Source organism: Argentina silus (assembly GCF_951799395.1).
Source record: "Argentina silus genome assembly, chromosome: Y".
Lineage (NCBI taxonomy): Eukaryota > Metazoa > Chordata > Actinopteri > Argentiniformes > Argentinidae > Argentina > Argentina silus.
The window spans coordinates 24,852,597-24,874,508 of record NC_139654.1 but is presented as its reverse complement, the minus strand read 5'-3'; the positions used below and the strand labels follow the sequence as shown (position 1 = coordinate 24,874,508).

The following is a 21,912-nucleotide window of genomic DNA, read 5'->3' as shown; positions in this document are numbered from 1 at the left end:
AAATGTAATAATATTTTTACTGACAAAAATTGCCAATAAGTATCGGTATCGGTATCGATATCGATGAAAATGCAAGAAAAAGTATCGGTATCGTATCGAATCCTAAAAGTGTGGTATCGCCCATCCCTACTAACTAGGTCACTTAGCTCGCTGGAGTTTTGCAGTAGGTAGCGCGTTTAACCGCAAATGCATGGTGACACGTGACCCGTAGAAGAGAAGCGATCTCAGACTGGCCGCATTGTACGTCAATCAAGTGGCGCACTCACACTGGCACAATTGTGATTGCTGAAGCACAAATGTCCGTCGTAAAAACGCGATCGACCGCACTACTCTCGCGATCGACCGCACTACTCTAACCCGCTCGACGTAATGGGCACCCCTGTAGTGTCTGCACCCCCTGCTATATTTTGGGGGAACAATCTTTCTGAAAATATAGACTGGAGTAACATGGGTTTTACCCAAAAGTTTCTTATTGACCAATAAAGTAAGAGTAGTATCCTTTAAAAAAAAGTAATAGATGCTACCCAATTAAAGTAAACTTAGCAAGGTTCAATATTGAAATAAATCAACTTATTTGTAACTTATTTTTATTACATGCCAAGTTTTTTATTTACACCAGCACATTTTCCCACCAGAGACCAAACTTCAATGTATAAGTGAAATATTTTTTAACAACATATTGAAACTGAATTGAAAGAATTGTAAAGCAATTCAAACTTATATATATAAGAAATATTTGTGACATTTTCCCTAATTGATACGTATTCTAATTCCTGAGCATCCTTGTAAGCTTCTGTCCTGTATTGTCATGTTATTGTATTGTACACTCACCAAACACTATTAGGAACACTATACTAATAGTGGGTAGGGCCTCCCCTTTGCTCTCAAAAACAGCCTAAATTCTTCGTGGCATTGATTCCACAAGATGTTGGAAACATTCCTTTGAGATTCTGGTCCATGATGACATGATTGCATCATGCAATTCCTGCAGATTTCTCAGGTGCAAGCAAAGCAAAAGTCGTCTCAAACTGGTTTCATGAACATGAAACCACATGAACTGGGGCCAGCTGACATCCAACCTGCTACTCATAGGCATGGAGGGTAAGGCACCTCTCCAACAGCACTTTCAGATGACAGAAGATTAGTTTGTCAATGATATACACTCAACGAGCACTTTATTAAAGAACACCTGTACACCTTCTCATGGTGGAGGTGGTGTCATGGTGTGGGGAATGTGTTCTTGGCACACTTTGGGCCTGTTAATACCAATCAATCATCGCTTGAATGCCACAGCCTATTTGAATCTGAATCTGAATTATTCTATTTGGCCAAGTATATTTGCACATAGAGGAAATTGACTTGGTGAGGTTGGTGCATGGACATAAAAACAAATAGCAAATATTGACAGGAAATTTACAAAATAGCAAAGTATTAACAAAATAGCAATTACAAATTTACAAAAAAGAGCAGCAGAACAATACATTTTGTAGGCACAAGAGGCTGTGAAATGGTTGTGGGGCATGTACAGTATTTGAGTATTGTTGCTGACCATGTGCATCCCTTCATGGCTACAATTTACCCATCTTCTAATGGCTACTTCCAGCATGATAATGCGCCAAAGCAAAAGTCGTCTCAAACTGGTTTCATGAACATGACAATGAGTTCAGTGTTCTTCAGTGGCCTTCACAGTCACCGGATCTGAATCCAATAGAACACCTTTGGGATGTGGTAGAACGGGAGATTCACAGCTTGAAAGTGCACCTGAAAAATCTACAGGAATTGCGTGATGCAATCACATCATCATGGACCAGAATCTCAAAGGAATGTTTTCAACATCTTGTGGAATCAATACCACGAAGAATTGAGGCTGTTTTGAGAGCAAAGGGAGGCCCACCCCAGTATTAGTATAGTGTTCCTAATAAAGTGTTAATGAGTGTACAATATAGCTGGAGAGAGGGTATTCCATTCCATACTCAAGCTTCAGGTGTGTTCCCATGATAACATAGTGACAAGGGATGGGGCAGGATAGAGGAAGAGAGTCTCTGATTGGACATGACACGTAGCAACCCACCAAACATACCCATTAGTGGATGGAAGTGCTCAAGATTGAGCTTGCCCCAAACCACACAGCGGGTGAAATAAGTATTGAACACGTCACCATTTTTCTCAGTACATATATTTACTGCGACCTGAAAATGTCATGTCAATAGTACCTTTGGAAATATATTTACTGAGAAAAATGGTGACGTGTTCAATACTTATTTCACCCGCTGTATCTAGAACCAGATTACCCCACTGTATCTACAATCCCAACCTAGGGAGAGGAACACATACAGTGTGCCCAGCCCTCGTAAATAATGCGCCAGTGAAGCATTTTTTTTTCTTTTGGCTCTCTGCTCCAAAAGTTTGGATTTGAAATCAAACAATTAATATGAGGTTAAAGTAGAGATTCTCAGCTTTTATTTGATGGTATCTGTGTACATATTGGTTTCTCCATTTAGAAATAGTCCCCCTATTTCATGGCACCAAAAGTAATGGGACAGATATATATGTCCAAATTAAGCACTCGTGTTTAGTATTTGGTCGACAATCCTTTGCATGCAAAAAGTGCCTGAAGTCTGCCACCCATTGACCCCACCAGATGCTGGGTGTCTTCTCTGGTGATGCTCCGCCAGGCTTGTACTGCAGCCATCTTCAGTTGTTGTTTGTTTTGGAGGTGTTTTTGCCTAACATCTTATCATCAGGAAATGAAATGCATGCTCAATTATATTTAAATCTGAAGACTGACTTGGCCAGTCAAGAACTTTCCACTTTTTGGCCATGAAAAACTCCCAAGTTGCTATGTCAAGTGTGGTATGTTTTGGGTCATTGTTTTACTGTATGATGTAGCAACATCCAATGAATTTGGAGGCATTTGCTAGCACTCAGGCATACAAGATGTTTCTGACCTCTGCAGGTTTTGTTGGTACTTTTTAGCTTATTGTAACCTGACCATCCTTTTTGAGGATAACTAGTGGTTTGCACTTTGCAGTGAAGCGTCTGTAGTTTGGCTGGTGACGTATTCTGCGGACGGTGGTCTCTGACACATTCACGCCTACATCCTGGAGAGTGTTCCTGATCTGTGGGACAGTTGTTTTGGGGGTTTTCTGAACTATGGTGAGGAATCTTCATCCACTGTGGAAGTCTTCCTTGGCCTACCAGCCTGTTTACGATAGCTAGGCTCACCAATGCTTTTGTTTCTTTTTAACAATCTTCCAAACTGTTGATTTTGGCAAGCCTAAGGTTTTGGCTATGTTTCTGTTTTCAACCTAATAATGGCCTCCTTGACTTTCATTGACACCTCTTGGGACCTCATGTTGACACCAATAGCAAACTCCAAAAGCAAATCCAAATCCGAGAATCAATACTACACATTGACAGCTGTCTTATGCCTGTACAAATGATGTGACGGAACACACCTGACTTACCAGAAACGTCAAGCCAATTGTTCCATTATTTATGAGTATCCTAAAATAGGGGGACTATGCATAAAAAAAAAAGTGTTGTAATTTCTGAATGGTGAAAGCACACAAACACAAATAAAAGCTGAGAAACTCTACTTTAGCCTCATATTAATTGTTTGATTTAAAAATCAAATGAAAAAACGCTTCACTGTCCCATTACCTACGCAGGGCACTGGACATGCTCATGTGCTTTGGGGGTAATTCTTTGAAATGACCCCCAAAGCAATAATTTGATAACTAATTTGAAACAATTTGAAACTAACACTGCAGCTAGGACATCTCTAATATGTATCATGACTCTACTGAACAACCTCTGGAAGCTGGATTTGCACAATGAATAAAGCAGGATCTTCCAAGGGGGCCCAGTACTGCCATGCAATGGAAACTCTACAGTCCGAATGCACGCATTCACGCACACTTCCAGCAGCAGCCTAGCAACAGTTCCTAGGGGACTCTAACTGAAACCCTGGTCGTATCGTCCCTTGATCATCATGTTCAGCAAAGGACCAACCTGTGGAGCAAAAAACAAACAAAAAAACCACTTATTTAACATGTATTCAGCCAGGTTGCTTTAGAAGAGTATAGGTTGCTAAAAGCTTTGTGTGGGCGCTCTCTCTCATTTGGTCTCCTCTAATCTTTGAATCACATTTCTCTTCATGCTGTACTAAATCACCGAAGCCATAAATATTCCTTGTAATTGGGTTGCTATGAGGGTCAACTTGCCACTGGGATTCCTGGCATACACTATTCCTAAAAGAGGCCTAACTATACAAAGCAGCTATGGAGTCTGATTTGATGTTCTAGAAAGGGAACAGCTCTGTGTGTGTGATCTCATGTTCTGCATCTGGAACAAGCATGGTGGTGGTAGATTATTTATTCCTCCTGGTAATTTTTTTTTATTTTACATAGAATATTCCACTAGAATGTACATACTTCGTGTGGGTCTCCCAGTGCCTCTCCCAACATCTTCTCAATGTTCCTCATGATGGCCACCTTCTGATGGGCTCTCAGTGGGTACTCTATCCTCTTGGGCGTGGGGGCACCCTGGAGAGATGACCGTTATAATAATGTCAGGTTACAGCAAGGTGATTTGAGCCCACATTAAATAACTAGTGCTGAACGCACATTCTATTGAAAGAGGTACTGGAGAAAGTAAAGTCAATATTTTCACAGGTAGGGGGGGTTGTTAGTAGAACACTGCGCGTCGTGCCTAAGTGATAATATTGATGATAAATCACAAGTGACAAGAAAGCAACGCTTTAAGTATTTCTGTTGTATTTCTTCTGCGCTGAGAAATATAGTCTCCAAAGCTACAAAACAGTGCCCTCCATAAGTATTGGAAAGAGGAAGCATGAGGTTAAAGTAGAGATTCTCAGCTTTAGTTATTTTTTGTAATTTTTCAGATTGGTTTCACCATTTAGAAATACAACCCTTACATAGTCCCCCTACTTCAGGGCACCAAAAGTATTGGGAAACTGGCTTGACAGGTGTTTCTGGTTAGGTGTGTTCCGTCACATTATTTGTGCAGGCATAAGAGAGCTGTCAATGTCTAGTATTGACTCTAGGCTTTGCATTTGCATTTGGAGTTTGCTATTGGTGTCTGTCAATATGAGGACCAAAGAGATGAATGAAAGTCAATGAAAGTCAAGGAAGCCATTATGAGGCTGAAATATCAGAAAAATCAACAGTTCATCATTAAACATCATTAAAAAAGAAAGAAAGAACTGGTGAGCTCAGCTATTGCAAACAGGCCAAGGAAGACTTCTGCAGTGGATGACCGAATAATGCTCACCATAATTAAGAAAAAAAAGAAAACTGCTGTCCCACAGATCAGATTCAAGATTCAAAGTGTTTATTATCATATGCACAGTAGAAAACATGTTTCCCTGTACAATGAAATTCTTGCTTTGCTGTCCGCAGAATGCCAACCAATGTAAAATGTACAATACTAAAAAATATACAATATATACTAAACAAAATGTACAAGATAGCAAAATGTAAGGCAGCATGTGATAATAAAAAAGCAACAATAATAATAATAAAACAGTGCAAATGTAAACAGTGCAATTATGCATGTGCAAACTGAAAATTGACAGTCGGGTTCAGTTATATGAGGTAGTCCATGATTATAATCTCCTATGCGTTGTTTAGGAGCCTGATGGCAGTGGGAAAGAAGGAGTTCTTTAGTCTGGTGGTCCTGCATTTAACAGTTCTGTACCTCCGGCCTGAGGGTAGAAGTGTGAACAGTCCGTGTTGGGGGTCGGTGGGGTCCTTGAGGATGGAGGCGGCTCTCCTGTGGACTCTGCGGTGGTTGATGCTCTGCAGAGAGGGCAGTGGAGTCCTGGTGATTTTCTCAGCGGTCTTCACCACTCTCTGCAGGCGTCTGCGGTCCATAGCAGTAGTGCTGCCGTACCACACAGTGATACAGCTGGTTAGGATGCTCTCAACAATGCAGCTGTAGAAGTTGCTGAGGATCTTGGGCGACATGCCAAACTTCCTCAGCCTCCTCAGAAAGTACAGCCGCTGTTGGGCCTTCTTAACCAGCTGTGTGGTGTTAAGTGTCCAGGTGAGGTCCTCGCTGATGTGGACACCCAGGTATTTGAAGCTGCTCACCCTCTCTACTTCGAGTTCCCGGATGTACAGTGGCCGATGAGGTCCCCTCTTCTTCCTCATGTCCACTATCATCTCCTTTGTCTTGTCCGTATTGAGGGTGAGGTTGTTGTCCTCACACCATGCTACCAGACTGGCCACCTCCCTCCTGTAAGCCGCTTCGTCCCCGCCAGTGATGCATCCCATCACTGCGGTGTCGTCAGCAAACTTTAGGATGATGTTGTCCTTGTGGGAGGCGACACAGTCGTGGGTGAACAGGGTGTAGAGGATGGGGCTGAGGACGCATCCCTGTGGAGTGCCAACATTTGTAATAATGCTGGCTGAAGTCCTATTACCAATCCTGACAGACTGGGGCCTGCCAGTCAAAAGGTCTAGGAGCCAGTCACAGAGGGTGGGGTGCAGGCCAAGTGTGGACATTTTGTGGATGAGTCTGTGGGGGATGACCGTATTAAAAGCGGAGCTGTAGTCTACAAAGAGCGTCCTGATGTAGGAGTCTTTGTTTTCCAGGTGGGAGAGGGAATACTGGAGGACAGCAGCGATAGCGTCTGAGGTGGACCTGTTGGGCCGGTAGGCATACTGCAGGGGGTCTAGGGTGTCCGGTATGCTGCTCTTAATGTGTGCCAGTACCACTCTCTCAAAACACTTCATGATGATTGGAGTGAGTGCTACTGGCCTGTAATCATTCAGGCAGGCAGGTTGGCTCTTCTTGGGAAGGGGGACGATGGTTGTAGTCTTGAAGCAGGAGGGAACAGTGCTGTGAGTGAGGGAAAGGTTGAAGATGGAGGTGAGAACATCAGCCAGCTCGTTGGCACATGCTCTGAGAGCACGCCCAGGGATGTTGTCTGGTCCTGCTGCCTTGCAGGGGTTGATCTTCCTCAGGGCTTTGTTTACCTGGCCTGATGAGATGGTTAGTGGAGGGGAGGGGGGTCGGGTGGTCCCGGTGTGTGTGTGCCTCCTCTCTGTGTGCCTCCTCTCTGTAGAAGATATTTAGGTCATCCGGCAGGCTGTCTGTGGAGCTGATGGTGTTGGTGGTGGTCCTGTAGTCTGTTATGTGCTGCAGGCCTTGCCACATCCGCCCGGAGTCAGCAGTAAAATAGAAGCCGTCCAGCTTCTCTCTGTACTGCCTCTTGGCCGCTGTAATGGCTTTTTTCAGGAACACTCTCCAGGAGGTAGGCGTGAATGTGTCAGAGACTACCATCCGCAAAATACATCACCAGCCGAACTACAGAGGCTTCACTGCAAGGTGCAAACCACTAGTTATCCTCAAAAAGGATGAGTCACTTACAGTTTGCAGAAAAAAGTCTGGAAAATGGTCTTGTGGACAGATAAGACAAATATTATTATGTACCAGAGTGATTGCAAGAGGAAAGTTTGGAGAAAAAAGGATCTGCCAAGATTTACAGCATACCACCTCATCTGTGAAACATGGTGGAGGGGGTGCTATGATTTGGGCATGTATAGCTACCACAAGAACTGTCTAACTTGTCTTAATTGATGATGTTACTGCTGTCAGCAGCAAAATGTATTCTTAAGTGTATAGAAACATCTTGTCTGCTCGAGTACAAGCAAATGCCTCCAAATTCATTGGATAGCGCTTCATCATACAGTAAGACAATGACCCCAAACACACTTCCATAGCAACTAGGGAGTTTTTCAGGGCCAAAAAGCAGAAGGTTCTTGACTGGCCAAGTCAATCTTCAGATTTAAATCCATTTATTTTCCTGATAAGATGTTAGGCAAAAAGACCTCAAAACAAACTGAAGACGGCAACAGTACAGGCCTGGCAAAGAATCACCAGAGTACACGCAACATCTGGTGGGGTTCAGGCAGTTGAGGATTGTCAACCAAATACTAAACATACTTTATTTGGACATTATATGATTTTGGAACCTGAAATAGGGGGAGTATGTTTAAAAAAAATTCTTTACTTTCTAAATGGTGAAAAAAAAAGAAGAAGAAATGCTGAGAATCTCTATTTTGACCCCATAGTAATTGTTTGACTTCAAATCCAAACTGTTGCAGTATAGAGCTAAAATAAGACAAAATGCTTCCTCTTTCCAATACTGATGGAGGGCACTGTTGGTGATTTAACCATGACATTCCTGTTATTAAATCACAGCTTTGAACACCTCTCGACCAATCATAATACTTACAGTGCCTTCGTGAAGTATTCAGACCCCTTCACTTTTCCACATTTTGTTGCGTTATAGACTCAATTTAAAATGGATTAAATTAAAAAACTTCACCATCAATCCACACACAATACCCCAGAATGACAAAGCGAAAACAGGTTTTTAGAAATTCCAGTAAATGTATTAAAATTGATATACAGAAATACCTCATGTACATAAGTATTCAGACCCTTTGCTATGACACTCTTAAAATTAGCTAAAATGCAAAAATGTCATCAACAAATCACTCAATAAGTTGAATTGAGTCCATCTTAATGCAAGGATAATAGTTCATGTATTTTGGAATTAATATCTTTGTTTTTATAGGGTCTCTGATTTGCATAGGAATCAATTACACACTGTGTGGATCAAGTTGTCATTACAAACTGAGCAAATGGAGAGGAACAAAACTGCTCAGGAATGCGACCCTGAGGCCTGCGGAGACTTACAAAAATATACAAAGTTGAATGGTGGAGAGGAAAAAGCACAGTCGATGGGACAACATCATCTCAGTCACTCTACAAAATTGGTCTATAACCAAGTGGCCAAAAATAATCCCTTAATGGAAAATAATCTCTCATATCCATAATTGTGTTTGCAACAATAAATTCAAGTGATAGCAAAGAAAGTGGCTGGAAATGTGTTTATTTGGTTTCAATACAAAGCGTTAAGTTTTGTGCAAATCCAGCACATGCAATGCAGTTTCCGCACCTTCTCTCGTGTGAAGAATAGTGGTAGCTGCATCAAGTTATGGCTATGTTTGTCACTGGCAGGGACTGGGAATTTTGTCAGGATCAAGAGAAAATTATGAAATTTTCTGAGTTGGTAGTGACATCCTAATCTACACCGTGCGTCATTGTTTCCTATGCAAATCGGAGACCCTATAAAAACAAAGATATTAATTCCAAAATTACATGAACTATTATCCTTGCATTAAGATAATTTATTTATTGAGTGATTTGTTGATGACATTTTTGCATTTCAGCTAATTTTAAGAGTGTCATAGCAAAGGGTCTGAATACTTATGTACATTTAAATTATAACATTTCAAAAAACGTGTTTTTGCTTTGTCATTTTGGGGTATTGTGTGGATTGATGGCAAATTCTTTTAATCCATTTAAAATTTAATCTATAACACAACATGTGGAAAAAGTGAAGGGGCCTGAATAGTTTCCGAAGGCACTGTATATAAGGCAAAATACATTTTGACTTTAGTGGTGAATTTCTGTCTCTCGACTACGAATTAAAATGTATCTTGTTTGGACTCAGTGTGTTGGTGAAGTTATCCTGCCAGAAGCCTGGGGTGAAAGTTTCTGTTGAGAATAGACTGTCTTTGAAGCCAATCGCTGTCAAGTACTGGTGGGAGGGGCTGCAACTTTGATAACTACTTAAACAGGCTGGTCGTTAACTGATCGTTAGGTGGGAGGGGCTGCAACTCTGCTTGGTCATCAGCAATTACAGAATCTGTACTTCTATCCTGACTTCTATCCTGAAGAGCGACAGCCTCTGGACATGAAGACGCCTGACACAAAGACGAGGGAGTCTATCTGTGGGAGTCCGTCAAGGAAGGACTAAGAAAAGGGCCACACTACTAAGTATTTGTTTTCGCTACCCTTGTGTGTATTTAGCGCTAACTGCATCTCATATTGCCTTACAAACCCTCTAACTCTATACCCGTAACTACTATAATGTGCTTTCTCCCCATTCCTGTCATTTCATCCTTCAGGAATGTTAGGGTTAGGGCACATTGACGCTATACGCCCCCCTTGCAACCCATCTAATATAGTCTCCCCACCCTGCTCAACAGGCCACGACCTTGCTGTCGCAGGAGGACTTTGGAACTGCCAGTCAGCGGTCCGGAAAGCAGAGGCTATCTCAGCCTTCATGTCCCTCCACTTCCTGGCTCTCACAGAGACATGGATTACACTGGAAAACACAGCTACTCCAGCAGCCCTCTCTGATAACTACTCCTTTTCTCACTCTCCTTGACTCTCTGGTCGAGGGGGTGGCACAGGGCTCCTCATCTCACCTAAGTGGTCACATAATGTTCTTCCCCCTATCATACCTGTCCATATCCACCTTCGAATTCCATGTTGTTTCTGTTACCTTCCCTGTCAAACTTCACATTGTTATCTATCTGTCCCCCAGGTCAGCTTGTTGACTTCTTGGAAGAGATGGATGTCCTTCTCAGCTTCTTCCCTGTGGACAGCACACCACTCACACTACTGGGTGACTTCCACATCCAGTCAGAGAAGTTTCACTCGTCTGGCCTTCTTAGCCTTCTCTCCTCCTTCGGCCTTACCCTGTTCCACTCTCCTCCCACTCATAAGGCGGGCAATCAGCTCGACCTTGTCTTCACCAGATCCTCCCATACCTCCAACCTTACTGTTACCCCTCTTGCAGTTTCTGACCATCATTTTGTATCCTTCTCCCTTCCCCTCAAATCCACCCCCTCCCTTCCCCTCCTTATCTCTCTCCTCCTCAACTACACCTCCTCTGCATCAGCTTCTAAAGCTTCTTACTACCATTCCAAAATTCCACATTTTCCTCACTCCTATGGCCCTTACTGTTCTCCCTTTATACCAAATCTCTTGGCTCTGTAATTCCTCACATGGTTTCTCCTACCACTGCTACGCTGATGACACAACTCTTTCTCTCTTTCTCCCCCCTCTGACACACAGGTGGCAACACGTGTCTCTGCTTGGATGTCAGCCCACCACCTCAAGCTCAACCTGAACAAGACTTAGCTGCTCTTCCTCCCTGGGAAAGCCTGCCCTCTCCAAGACTTCTCCATCACAGTCGAGAACTCTACTGTGACCTCCTCCCAGACAGCCAAGAACCTTGGGGTGATCCTTGACAACCACTTGTCCTGTGCGGCACAGGAACATCACAGCGCGCTCCTGTAGATTCTTCCTCTACAACATCCAAAGGATACGAAGCAGCACAACTCTTGGCCGGGCTCCCCGCCTCCGCCATCAGACCTCTGCAGCTCATCCAGAATGCTGCTGCCCGTCTGGTGTTCAATCTCCCCAAATTATCCTATGTCACCCCCCTCCTCCGCACCCTTCACTGGCTCCCGGTAGCAGCTCGCATCAGATTCAAGACCCTGGTGCTCACCTACCAGGCTGTAAAGGGAACAGCCCCTCCCTACTTGCAAGCAATGGTCAGCCCTACCCAGTCCAAACCCCTACCCAATCACTCCGTTCTTCCACCTCGGCTGGCTGCCTGGCACCACCACCTCTACGAGGATGCAGCGGCCGCGCTGTTCAGTCATGGCTTTTCACTGTCTTGGCGCCTTGGTGGTGGAATGAGCTTCCCACTGCTGTCAGGACTGCAGAGTCACTACCTATCTTCCGCCGTAGACTGAAGACCCATCTCTTCAGGCTACATCTTGACTGTCCCTCCTAAAGACTGTCCCTCTGTACAGTTCCTCTACTGTTAATACAAACAAATAAAGGAATCCTTCCTTTTTCTAGCATTGTGACTGCCAATGGCACCTGGTCCTAGCATAGATTTTTGCTTATGATGACTTATTCACTTACTTTAGACAAATGTACTTGTAAGTCACTTTGGATGAAAGCGTCTGCTGAATGTCAAAAATGTAAATACTTTTCATCAACCCGTTGAGAATAATGCGTACCTTGTACCAGAAGTTAACAGTGATTGTCACTCCGCCACTCAACAGGGACTCAATGTGATGCCACCTGAATTGAAAGGAAGACATTATCGGTGCTCTGTGTTCACAAAATATCACAAACAGATCAAACTGCAGAGTTTGGCCATCGTGATAACCTACATCTACCCCAACATAGTTTGTGGTAGCAGGGATAGAGAGGGGGAAAGAGAAAAAAAGAGAGAGATAGTCGTAAAGTGACAGCGCAAAGAGAGCAGAGGTAAGTCCAGAGACAGCCATGGAGGAAAAGAAGGTTGGAGTGTGTAGCATTACACAGCTGCTTGGCATAATTTCTCCCTCCATTGACTGTAGCAGAGGGCAGCCAGTGGCGTGGAAGAGAAGCCTGTCACACAGCCAGCCTGGCTCAGATCAGCTCACCTCACCGACAGCCCTCCCGCCACACCACGCAGTGAAGCATGCTGGGACACGGCTGACAGTTGGCTCTGACAGGAAGCCAGAGCTCTGTGGGTCACGTCAGCACCACAGACTGCAGCTTTGGCTTTCACACCCTTGTGATGGCAGGCAGCATTGCCCAGAGTCAGTGCACTGCAAAGTAATGTCTTGATATGACAGATTCATAACTTTATGGTCATGCTCTGGCATTAAATGACTTAAAACAATTCCACAAGCCAGTTTTTGATCCTCATCCTATTAATGTTTGACTATTTAGAATGTTTAAAAATAAGGCTTTTAAACATGAAAAAGAAAAAGATGCAGCACTAGTGTAAATGTAAGTGTAAATGTAATCATATTCCATTCCCATAGTGTGGTATTCAAATTGACAGCTTATTTGAGTTATCAATCATACTGGATATTCAAATGACCAAATGCATACAGCAGAACAGTCGAATATAACAGAATGCCTCTCGCTATAAAACTTGTCCGTAGGTTTTGGTTATGGTTTAACCATAAATAAATAATAACGATCTATCAATCAATCTGAATAAGACACTGTGGAAGACCTCTTACCAGTACATTGGGATGTAGAATACATCTCCTGGGCCCACTACAGTCTCATAGCCAACTAGATTCTTGAAGTTAGGAAACCTCTCATAGTCAGGGTTCTCGAAATCAACCTGGAAATAGCAAACGCAAATTTGCCGTTAGAAATATAAACATGAGTCTGCTGTATCTTCCTTTGCAAAAGACGTGTCTATCCCCCTGATAAATCAATCCAGGTAACCTGGTTTCAGGGATAAATAAAGACATATCTTTATTTAATTAACTGTTTACCCAATTAGAATATGGTCCAGTCTCAATACAATTGTAACGGTATTTCAGACAGTACTTTGAAAATCCAGTATTTTAATCTGAGAGGGATTACCTGACTCTGTCTGTCGCAGGGATGGTGGACAGGGAAGGGGTAGAGGCACTCAAACTGGTCAGGGGGGAACAGGATACACCTCTTGTAGCCTTTGATTTGTGCAAAGAAGTTCTGCTGCTCGTCATAATGTGCAGGCGTCACATTGCCTACAAGGAAAAAGACATGAGATTCAGACAAAACCACAGACTACCACGCCTACCTGACTAGGTGGATGGATGTGTAAAGCTATGAACAGATTGAAAATATAATGAATGATAAATGGGTCATTTTTACACAAAGCTTTAACTGTCCTGTTGTATTGAATGTTTGTTTGTCATACATGTGATGATACTGCATGGGGAATGACGGACATTATTTTAACAATGGATTAAATCAATTTGATTAAATAAATTGTAAACTGGTCATTGTTATCATGTTCACCATCAAGCTTTTCACTGGGCCCAAAAAAACACTTCAGATACATTTGGGATTGAGTGAGTGGTGAAGCCTGTTCTCCAGTCTGAGTAAATTAGTTTAATCTTGTTCTCGTCGAAGTGCTGTTGAGTTGTTTGTTTTGTTGTGGCTATCCTGCCTCAAGCTCTGATTCGTAGTTTCGATTGAAAGCCATCTGTTTGAAGTCAATAGCTGTGAAGTGCTGTCAATCTCCAGCGGGAGGGCCTAAACACCTAAACACCAACTGCCAGGTATTTAACTCCTGCTCACCCTGGACCAGGACCAATACATTTGGGATTGAGTGAGTGGTAAAACCTGTCTGGTCGTTAACTGATCGTCAGGTGGGAGGGGCTGCTCCCCTGCTAGTCATCAGCAATCACAGAATCTGCATTTATATCGTGCCGATCGCAGAGCAACAGCCTCCTGACACGAAGACGAAGGAGTCTATCTGTGGAGTCCATACTACAAAGTATTTTTATTCTATTTTGATAATTCTTTCATTACCCTGAGTGTATTGAGCCTACCTATATCCTACATTTCCCACTAACTCTCTCCCTCTATACCGGCAAAAAAATCACAATGTGCTTTCTCCCCATTCCTGTTATTTCATCCCTCGGGAGGACACATTGATGCTACACCTCCACCCGCAACCCTTCCAAGATAATCTACCCACCATGCTCAACTGACCACGACCTCACTGTCACAGGAGGACTCTGGAACCAGTCAGCGGTCCAGTCAGCGGTCCGGAAAGCAGAGGCTATCTCAGCCTATGCCGGCTTCATGTCTCTCCACTTCCTTGCTCTCACAGAGACATGGATTACACCGGATAACACAGCTACTCCGGCAGCCCTCTCTGATGCCTACTCCTTTACTCATTCCCCCAGACTCTCTGGTCGAGGAGGAGGAACAGGACATCTCGCCTAAGTGGTCACAATGTCCTTCCCCTGTCGCACTTGTCCATTTCCACCTTTGAATTCCATGCTGTTTCTATCACCTCCCCTGTCAAACTTCACATTGTTGTTATCTATTGCCGACCAGGTCAGCTTGGCCACTGCTTAGATGAGATGGATGTCCTTCTCAGCTTCTTCCCTGAGGACGGCACACCGCTCACAATACTGGGTGACTTCAACATCCAGTCGGAGAAGCTTCACTTGTCTGGAGCACTTGACCTTCTCTCCTCCTTCGGCCTCACCCTGTCCCACTCTCCTCCCACTCATAAGGCGGGCAATCAGCTCGACCTTGTCTTCACAAGATCCTCCCATACCTCAAACCTCACTGTTACCCCTCTTCCGGTTTCTGATCATCATTTCATATCCTTCTCCCTCCCTCTCAAATGCTCACCCTCCCAGCCAGTCTCTACCCACACTGTATCCTCTCGTCGCAACCTGTGCACCCTCTCACTCACTGCTCTCTCTTCCTCTCTTATCCGCCCTACCCTCTGTTGAATCCTTCTCCCTTCTATCCACTGATGCAGCCTCCTCCACCCTCCTGTCCTCTCTTTCCTCATCCTTTGACTCTCTCTGTCCACAGATCTCAAGGCCGGCACCATCCACTCCACGTGCTCCCTGGCTGTCTGAAACCCTGCAAGCTTGTAGAATAGGGCTCCGGGCAGCTGAGAGGAAGTGGAGAAAATCTGGCCTTCCTGATGATCTAGACCCTTATCTCTCTCTCCTCCTCAACTATACCTCATCTGCATCAGCTGCTAAAGCTTTATACTACCATTCCAAAATTCAATCCTCTGTCTCTAACCCAAGGAAACTGTTCTCCACATTCTCCTCAACCCTCCTCTCTGTCTGCCGATGACTTTGTCACCTACTTTGAAAAGAAGGTTGATGACATTAGCAGCTCCTTCCCTCTACCTCTCACCAACAATGCTACCTTTCCTCCCAAACCCACTGTGCAACACACAGTCTCTGGTTTATCAGATTTCTCCCCCCTCTCCCCTGATGATGTTCTAAAACTGGTCGCGGGCAACCACCTGCCACCTCGATCCTATCCCCTCCTCCCTTCTCCAATCCATCTCCAAAGACCTCCTTCAGTTCCTTACCACCTTAATCAATTCCTCTCTATCCACAGAGGATCTGTCCCAGCTGCCTTCAAGACTACCTTCAGAGTCAAGCCTCTTCTCAAGAAACCAACTCTTGACCCGTAACTACATCCATAACTACAGACCGGTATCCCTTCTCTCCTTCTTATCTAAAACCCTTGAACGTGCTGTCTCTAACCAACTGTCTAACTACCTCTTTCAGAACAACTTCCTTGAGCCCCACCAATCCGGCTTCAAAGCTGGGCACTCTACTGAAACTGCTCTCCTCGCTGTCACGGAGGCCCTCCACTCCGCTCGAGCTTCCTCCCTCTCCTCGGTTCTCATTTTTCTGGACCTGTCCGCTGCATTCGACACAGTAAACCACCCGATCCTTCTCTCCACCCTCTCAGAATTGGGCATTTCTGGCTCTGCACTCTCCTGGTTTGCATCCTACCTGGCCGTCGCTCCCTGTCGACCACTGTCCTCTCCACAAGCCCTCACCACTGGGGTCCCCCAGGGCTCTGTCCTTGGGCCTTTACTGTTCTCTCTCTATACCAAATCTCTCGGCTCTGTAATTTCTTCACATGGTTTCTCCTACCACACCTACGCAGATGACACTCAACTTTTTCTCTCTTTCCCCCCTTCTGACTCACAGGTGGCAACACGTGTCTCGGCATGTCTTGCAGACATTTCTGCTTGGATGTCAGCCCACCACCTCAAGCTCAACCTTGACTAGACTGAGCTGCGCTTCCTCCCAGGGAAAGCCTGCCCTCTCCAAGACTTCTCCATCACAGTAGAGAACTCTACTGTGACCTCCTCCCATACAGCCAAGAACCTTGGGGTGATCCTTAACAACCACTTATCCTGTGTGGCAAACATCACAGCGACAGCACGCTCCTGTAGATTCTTCCTCTACAATCAGAAGGATACGTCCATTCCTCACCAGAGAAGCAGCACAACTTTTGGTCCAATGTAATCTCTTGCCTTGACTACTGCAACGCACTCTTGGCTGGACTCCCCGCCTCCGCCATCAGGCCTCTGCAGCTCATCCAGAACGCTGCCGCTCGTCTGGTGTTCAATCTCCCCAAATTCTCCCATGTCACGCCCCTCCTCTGCACCCTCCACTGGCTCCTGGTAGCAGCTTGCATCAGATTCAAGACCCTGGTGCTCGCCTACCAGGCGGCAAACGGAACAGCCCCTCCCTACTTGCAAGCAATGGTCAGCCCCCAAACCCCTGCCTGATCACTCCACTCTTCCACCTCGGCTGCCCGCCTGGCACCGCTGCCTCTACGTGGATACAGCGGCCACGCCACTCGGTCATGGCTTTTCACTGTCCTTGGCGCCCCGCTGGTGGAATGAGCTTCCCACCACTTTCAGGACTGCAGAGTCACTACCGATCTTCCGCTGTAGATTGAAAACCCATCTCTTCAGGCTACATCAGTCCCTCCTAAAGACCTCTTCACCCCCACTACCCCCCCTGTACTAACCCTTGAAACCTTTTCACCTTCACTTCCCCCGTAAATAAAATAAATAAATAAATAATAAAATTGGCTTCTGGCATTACGACTGCCAATGGCCCCTGGTGTGAGCATTGATTACTTTGTCTTATGATGACTGTTGGATAGATGATTCACTTACTTAAACAAATGTATTTGTTGTAAGTCGCTTTGGATAAAGGCTAAATGCCGTAAATGTAAATAGAGATGCACTATCGCCACACCCACCACCATTATACACTCACTGAGAACTTTATTAGGAACACTATACTAATATTGGGTAGGGCCTCCCTTTGCTCTCAAAAACAGCCTCAATTCTTCGTGGCTTCGAGGATGTTGGAAACATTCCTTTGAGATTCTGGTCCATGATGACATGATAGCATCACGCAATTCCTGCAGATTTTTCAGGTGCACTTTCAAGCTGTGAATCTCCCGTTCTACCACATAACAAAAGGTGTTCTATTGGATTCAGATCCGGTGACTGGGAAGGCCACTGAAGAACACTGAACTCATTGTCATGTTCATGAAACCAGTTTGAGACGACTTTTGCTTTGGCGCATTATCATGTTGGAAGTAGCCATTAGAAGATGGGTAAATTGTAGCCATGAAGGGATGCACATGGTCAGCAACAATACTCAAATACTGTACATGCCCCACAACCATTTCACAGCCTCTTGTGCCTACAAAATGTATTGTTCTGCTGCTCTTTTTTGTAAATTTGTAATTGCTATTTTGTTAATACTTTGCTATTTTGTAAATTTCCTGTCAATATTTGCTATTTGTTTTTATGTCCATGCACCAACCTCACCAAGTCAATTTCCTCTATGTGCAAATATACTTGGCCAAATAGAATAATTCTGATTCTGATTCAAATAGGCTGTGGCATTCAAGCGATGATTGATTGGTATTAACAGGCCCAAAGTGTGCCAAGAACACATTCCCCACACCATGACACCACCTCCACCATGAGAAGGTGTACAGGTGTTCTTTAATAAAGTGCTCGTTGAGTGTATATCATTGACAAACTAATCTTCTGTCATCTGAAAGTGCTGTTGGAGAGGTGCCTTACCCTCCATGCCTATGAGTAGCAGGTTGGATGTCAGCTGGCCCCAGTTCCGCTTGGCTTGCTGCTTGTTGATCCAGTTCCAGTTGAAACCCAGGAAGTCCACCACAATCTTCCTCCCCACTGTGTCATTCAAGGTCTGCTGGAGGTAAACCCTGGGATAATGTGGACAGAAACACAACGATGTGGAATGTCCTCCCGATGACAGAGCAATGTTATCACGGCTGAGTTGAACCCAAGCAGCAATCGCTGCAGCCTGTGGGAGGAGTTTAGTAAGAGATAGGTGTGACTGAGTCAGGGCAGAGAGCCAAACTGATGCCAGATGCCCTGTATAAATGGCTAGTCATTCCTCAGAGCCATTTTATTTCCTGAATTATATTTCAACACTTTCCACTGTCTAGAGAAAGACAATTTGCAGACGGAGCCTATCTTCTTTATTGCAAATATGCCTCAGGTATTTGGAGTTGTTGATCTTATCTGAAAAACTAGATTCAAAGAATTCAATAGGCGACCTTGTATAATGCTGTACTGAAGTAAACCAAACTAAATGCATTACAGAATGTCTCATTAAAACAAACCATTACCTTTCCTCTCCACCCAGTTTCTGTATCTTGTGCATTTTGTCGACAAAATCAGAGAATTTCATTTCTAGCCGACGAGACTTTGGTACAAAGTTCTCGAAGTTGGCCATTTTCTTCTCGTCATAGTACAGGAATTTGTGGTTTTTGGCGATGTACACAGAGAAGTCACCGCTCCCAATGTTCTCCTGCAAGTAGTTGACGTCCCACTTGAGAGCCGGATACACTAGATTTGTGTCTGTTAAAACCACAGGTTCCTGTAAAGCAAAAACAGGGACATGGGTAAAATATGTATGCTATAGTTCGTATTCACATTAATAAATGCATACATATACAAAATACAAGGATCCTTTGGTTCCTTGAAATTCAGATTGAAGCAGGGGAATAAACAACAAAACAATTTAAGCATTTCTGTAAAAGCTGTGATGTTGTTCATGAAATGCACTATGTATGTATTGATTTTCATGTTAAGTTTATTCAAACTACTTATATAACGCCTACTTATGTAACGCCTTAATTTCCCCTTGGGATCAATAAAGTACCTACCTATCTGTCTATCTTATAGTGCAATATGAATGGGGACTTCAGAAGTGTTTATATTTACAAGCTATTACAACGCCTCATTCATTACCCTCATTCATAGAACTTGTGCATGTAGCAAAGGCACACCTGTTTTTTGACAAATAGGAAGCCTGCATGTGTATGAACAGTGCGTTCGCTGGCAGACTGCAGGATTGATGTGTCCCATTGGTAACAAGTGGCAAGCGGTACGTGACTAAAGGAACGTAAGCTCTAGTAGCATGGGGCGATCAGCGCTCTGAGGTGCCTAATGCGATTTCACTTTCACTATGCAGCAATACAATACAGTGAGTGACCGCAGGCAATGTAATGAGAGTATAGGCTAAAAACAGAGACCCTTACCTCGCTAAATGATTGATTGATCTGGCCACCTATCCTCACAAGCAACTAGCCACACTTTTCATTTCACCATGTCCATCATCATAATATATTAATAATGACCAAATAATAAAAACAGCTATCCTACTAAGCACAACGCACAACACAACAGAGTCAAGTCAACACAGTAATATAATACTCTGGCTACATCCATATCCCCATACCTGCTGTCATACATTCACAGTAGTATTGACTTTTCAAACTATAATCTCTGGCATCGTATCATATCCCAAAGGCATGTCAAGGTATGTTGCTGACATTAATTTCAGGAACAGATTCAATGGTCCTTGCATTTCAGTATTCTTTGAATGTAGCCGGTCATTCTGTTAGCATTTCACTTCGGCACAGTGAATGAAATGGCCTAACTGTTAATCTAGTTTACCTCCCACATGATTCACTTTTTAGGTACGGTCCAGTGGAAAAAGCTTGACTGTCATGTTGTCATGCACTTAAGCATAGAGGGAACACATCTAGACCAAGTTCAGAAACACAGTGTGTGGTAATTTCAGAACAGTCTAGGCTAAATCTGTGCAGTCAGAGCTGGTTTGGCCTATATAAATCACTCTGCATCAATGAACATGTATGCTTTTTAAGAAGACTCCACATGCCAGTAGGACATCATGCTAGAAATGTTGTCTTTTGATGAGAGTTGTTAAATATTTATCAACTTTTAAACAGGTGCAATTCACAAAGAGCAGAAATTCAGCCTGTCTAATGTAATGTTTAAACCTATTCTTTATTTTTTCAGTCAGGAAAATGTAATGTAATGTCCAATTGCAACTGTGGGTACCTATTAATGATAATACATGTGTGCAATTGGCTTCCACAGAAGATTTTTCACTAATTATTTACTAGAGAATGAAGAAGCCCTAGTATCAACTATAATCACGCATACCCCTACTTCGGATGACAAACATGTAGGCAATACGTTTTCTTGAACATAGGCTACTGTAAAGCAAGAGGGAAGAGCTGTGATAGGGCATTAATAGTCTGGGAACCTTGATAACAGTGCAGACCTGGACTAATAAGGAAGGACACTTCCTCCTCTCTCGTTTGTTAGGTAGGGGGTGGGCCACCAGATTATTGTCAACAAATCATCCATCTCCAGATTGCCTCTGCAGAATCTTGCATCTAGTCCAGAGTTCTTCGATCCAGAACCTGCACACGGTGTGCGCTGATGGTTTACCACAACAACAGCAAGTCTGCACTGTCTTTAGCTTTACTAACGTTTTCTGTCCAAATACATAGGTGCCTGGACACGCAAGATAAAGCCTGAAGATACAAGGGTGGGCATGAGACAAAAATAGTGGATCTGTCAATATAAGGAATGGCTCTCCAGCAAGAAGCAGGTCAGATAGTCGAAAACATTGGTTGCCAGCTTTAGCTTAGCTTCAATCTTGGGTCTGACACGAATATATTGTAGCTAGCTGACTTCACCTCGTTGTTTATGAGCATCTCAGCTCTTGGATCCGTATGCGAGAGTCGTGGTATGGGTCTGGTTTGGAAGGGATACTTTCGAAGTTGAGACTCATCCCAGGCCGGACTGTGGACATCCGACAATGGTGCACCGAATTCAGTCGCCGATGGATCGGTCTCCACCACTGTTGCCGTTTCCATGCCGGTCTGCGAAGATAGCCCTCGCCTGCTTTCAAAAAATGTTCTCTTGAGAAACTGCCTCTTCTTGTTGGAGACCTGTTACTTGGCTCACAACAATGCCAAACATAAAATGGTCAATCGATCTCGATGCAGGCAAATGTAGACAGCAAACAGCTATCTGTGTTCTCTGAGCTCCAATAGTGGAACTCCGCCAATCTACTTCCGGTCAATGTAAATTTATGTAAATGAGGATTTCTTCAAAATAAGAGCGCCCAAATTAAACTTTATTTTGCATTTAAACATAGTAAATAGGGGTCAAGGAACCACAACAAAAATGCTAATCATCTTAACAAATATATATCAATCATAACAAATATTTGGTATAGTATTGCCCCAGAAGGGTTTGAAATTGTTGTTATACCTCAGTGTAGCCAATCTAGACTGTGTAGGACATTTCTGCATACCCTCTCCCTCACCTCTTTC

The 21,912-nt window shown here is 43.9% G+C and overlaps 1 protein-coding gene across 1 annotated transcript; it reads right to left on the bottom strand.

Annotated features, from left to right (window-relative positions):
- Positions 1 to 457: 457 nt before the first annotated feature.
- Positions 458 to 21,578, bottom strand: LOC310824215 (hypoxia-inducible factor 1-alpha inhibitor-like). Its single transcript, XM_083697033.1, has 8 exons — positions 21,271 to 21,578; positions 18,883 to 19,133; positions 18,305 to 18,453; positions 13,282 to 13,427; positions 12,927 to 13,033; positions 11,925 to 11,988; positions 4,437 to 4,547; positions 458 to 4,014 (listed from the first exon to the last, which is right to left on the bottom strand). The coding sequence occupies exons 1-8, from the start codon at positions 21,448 to 21,450 to the stop codon at positions 3,958 to 3,960; spliced, it is 1,065 nt and encodes a 354-aa protein (XP_083553159.1). The 5' UTR covers positions 21,451 to 21,578; the 3' UTR covers positions 458 to 3,957.
- Positions 21,579 to 21,912: the final 334 nt, after the last annotated feature.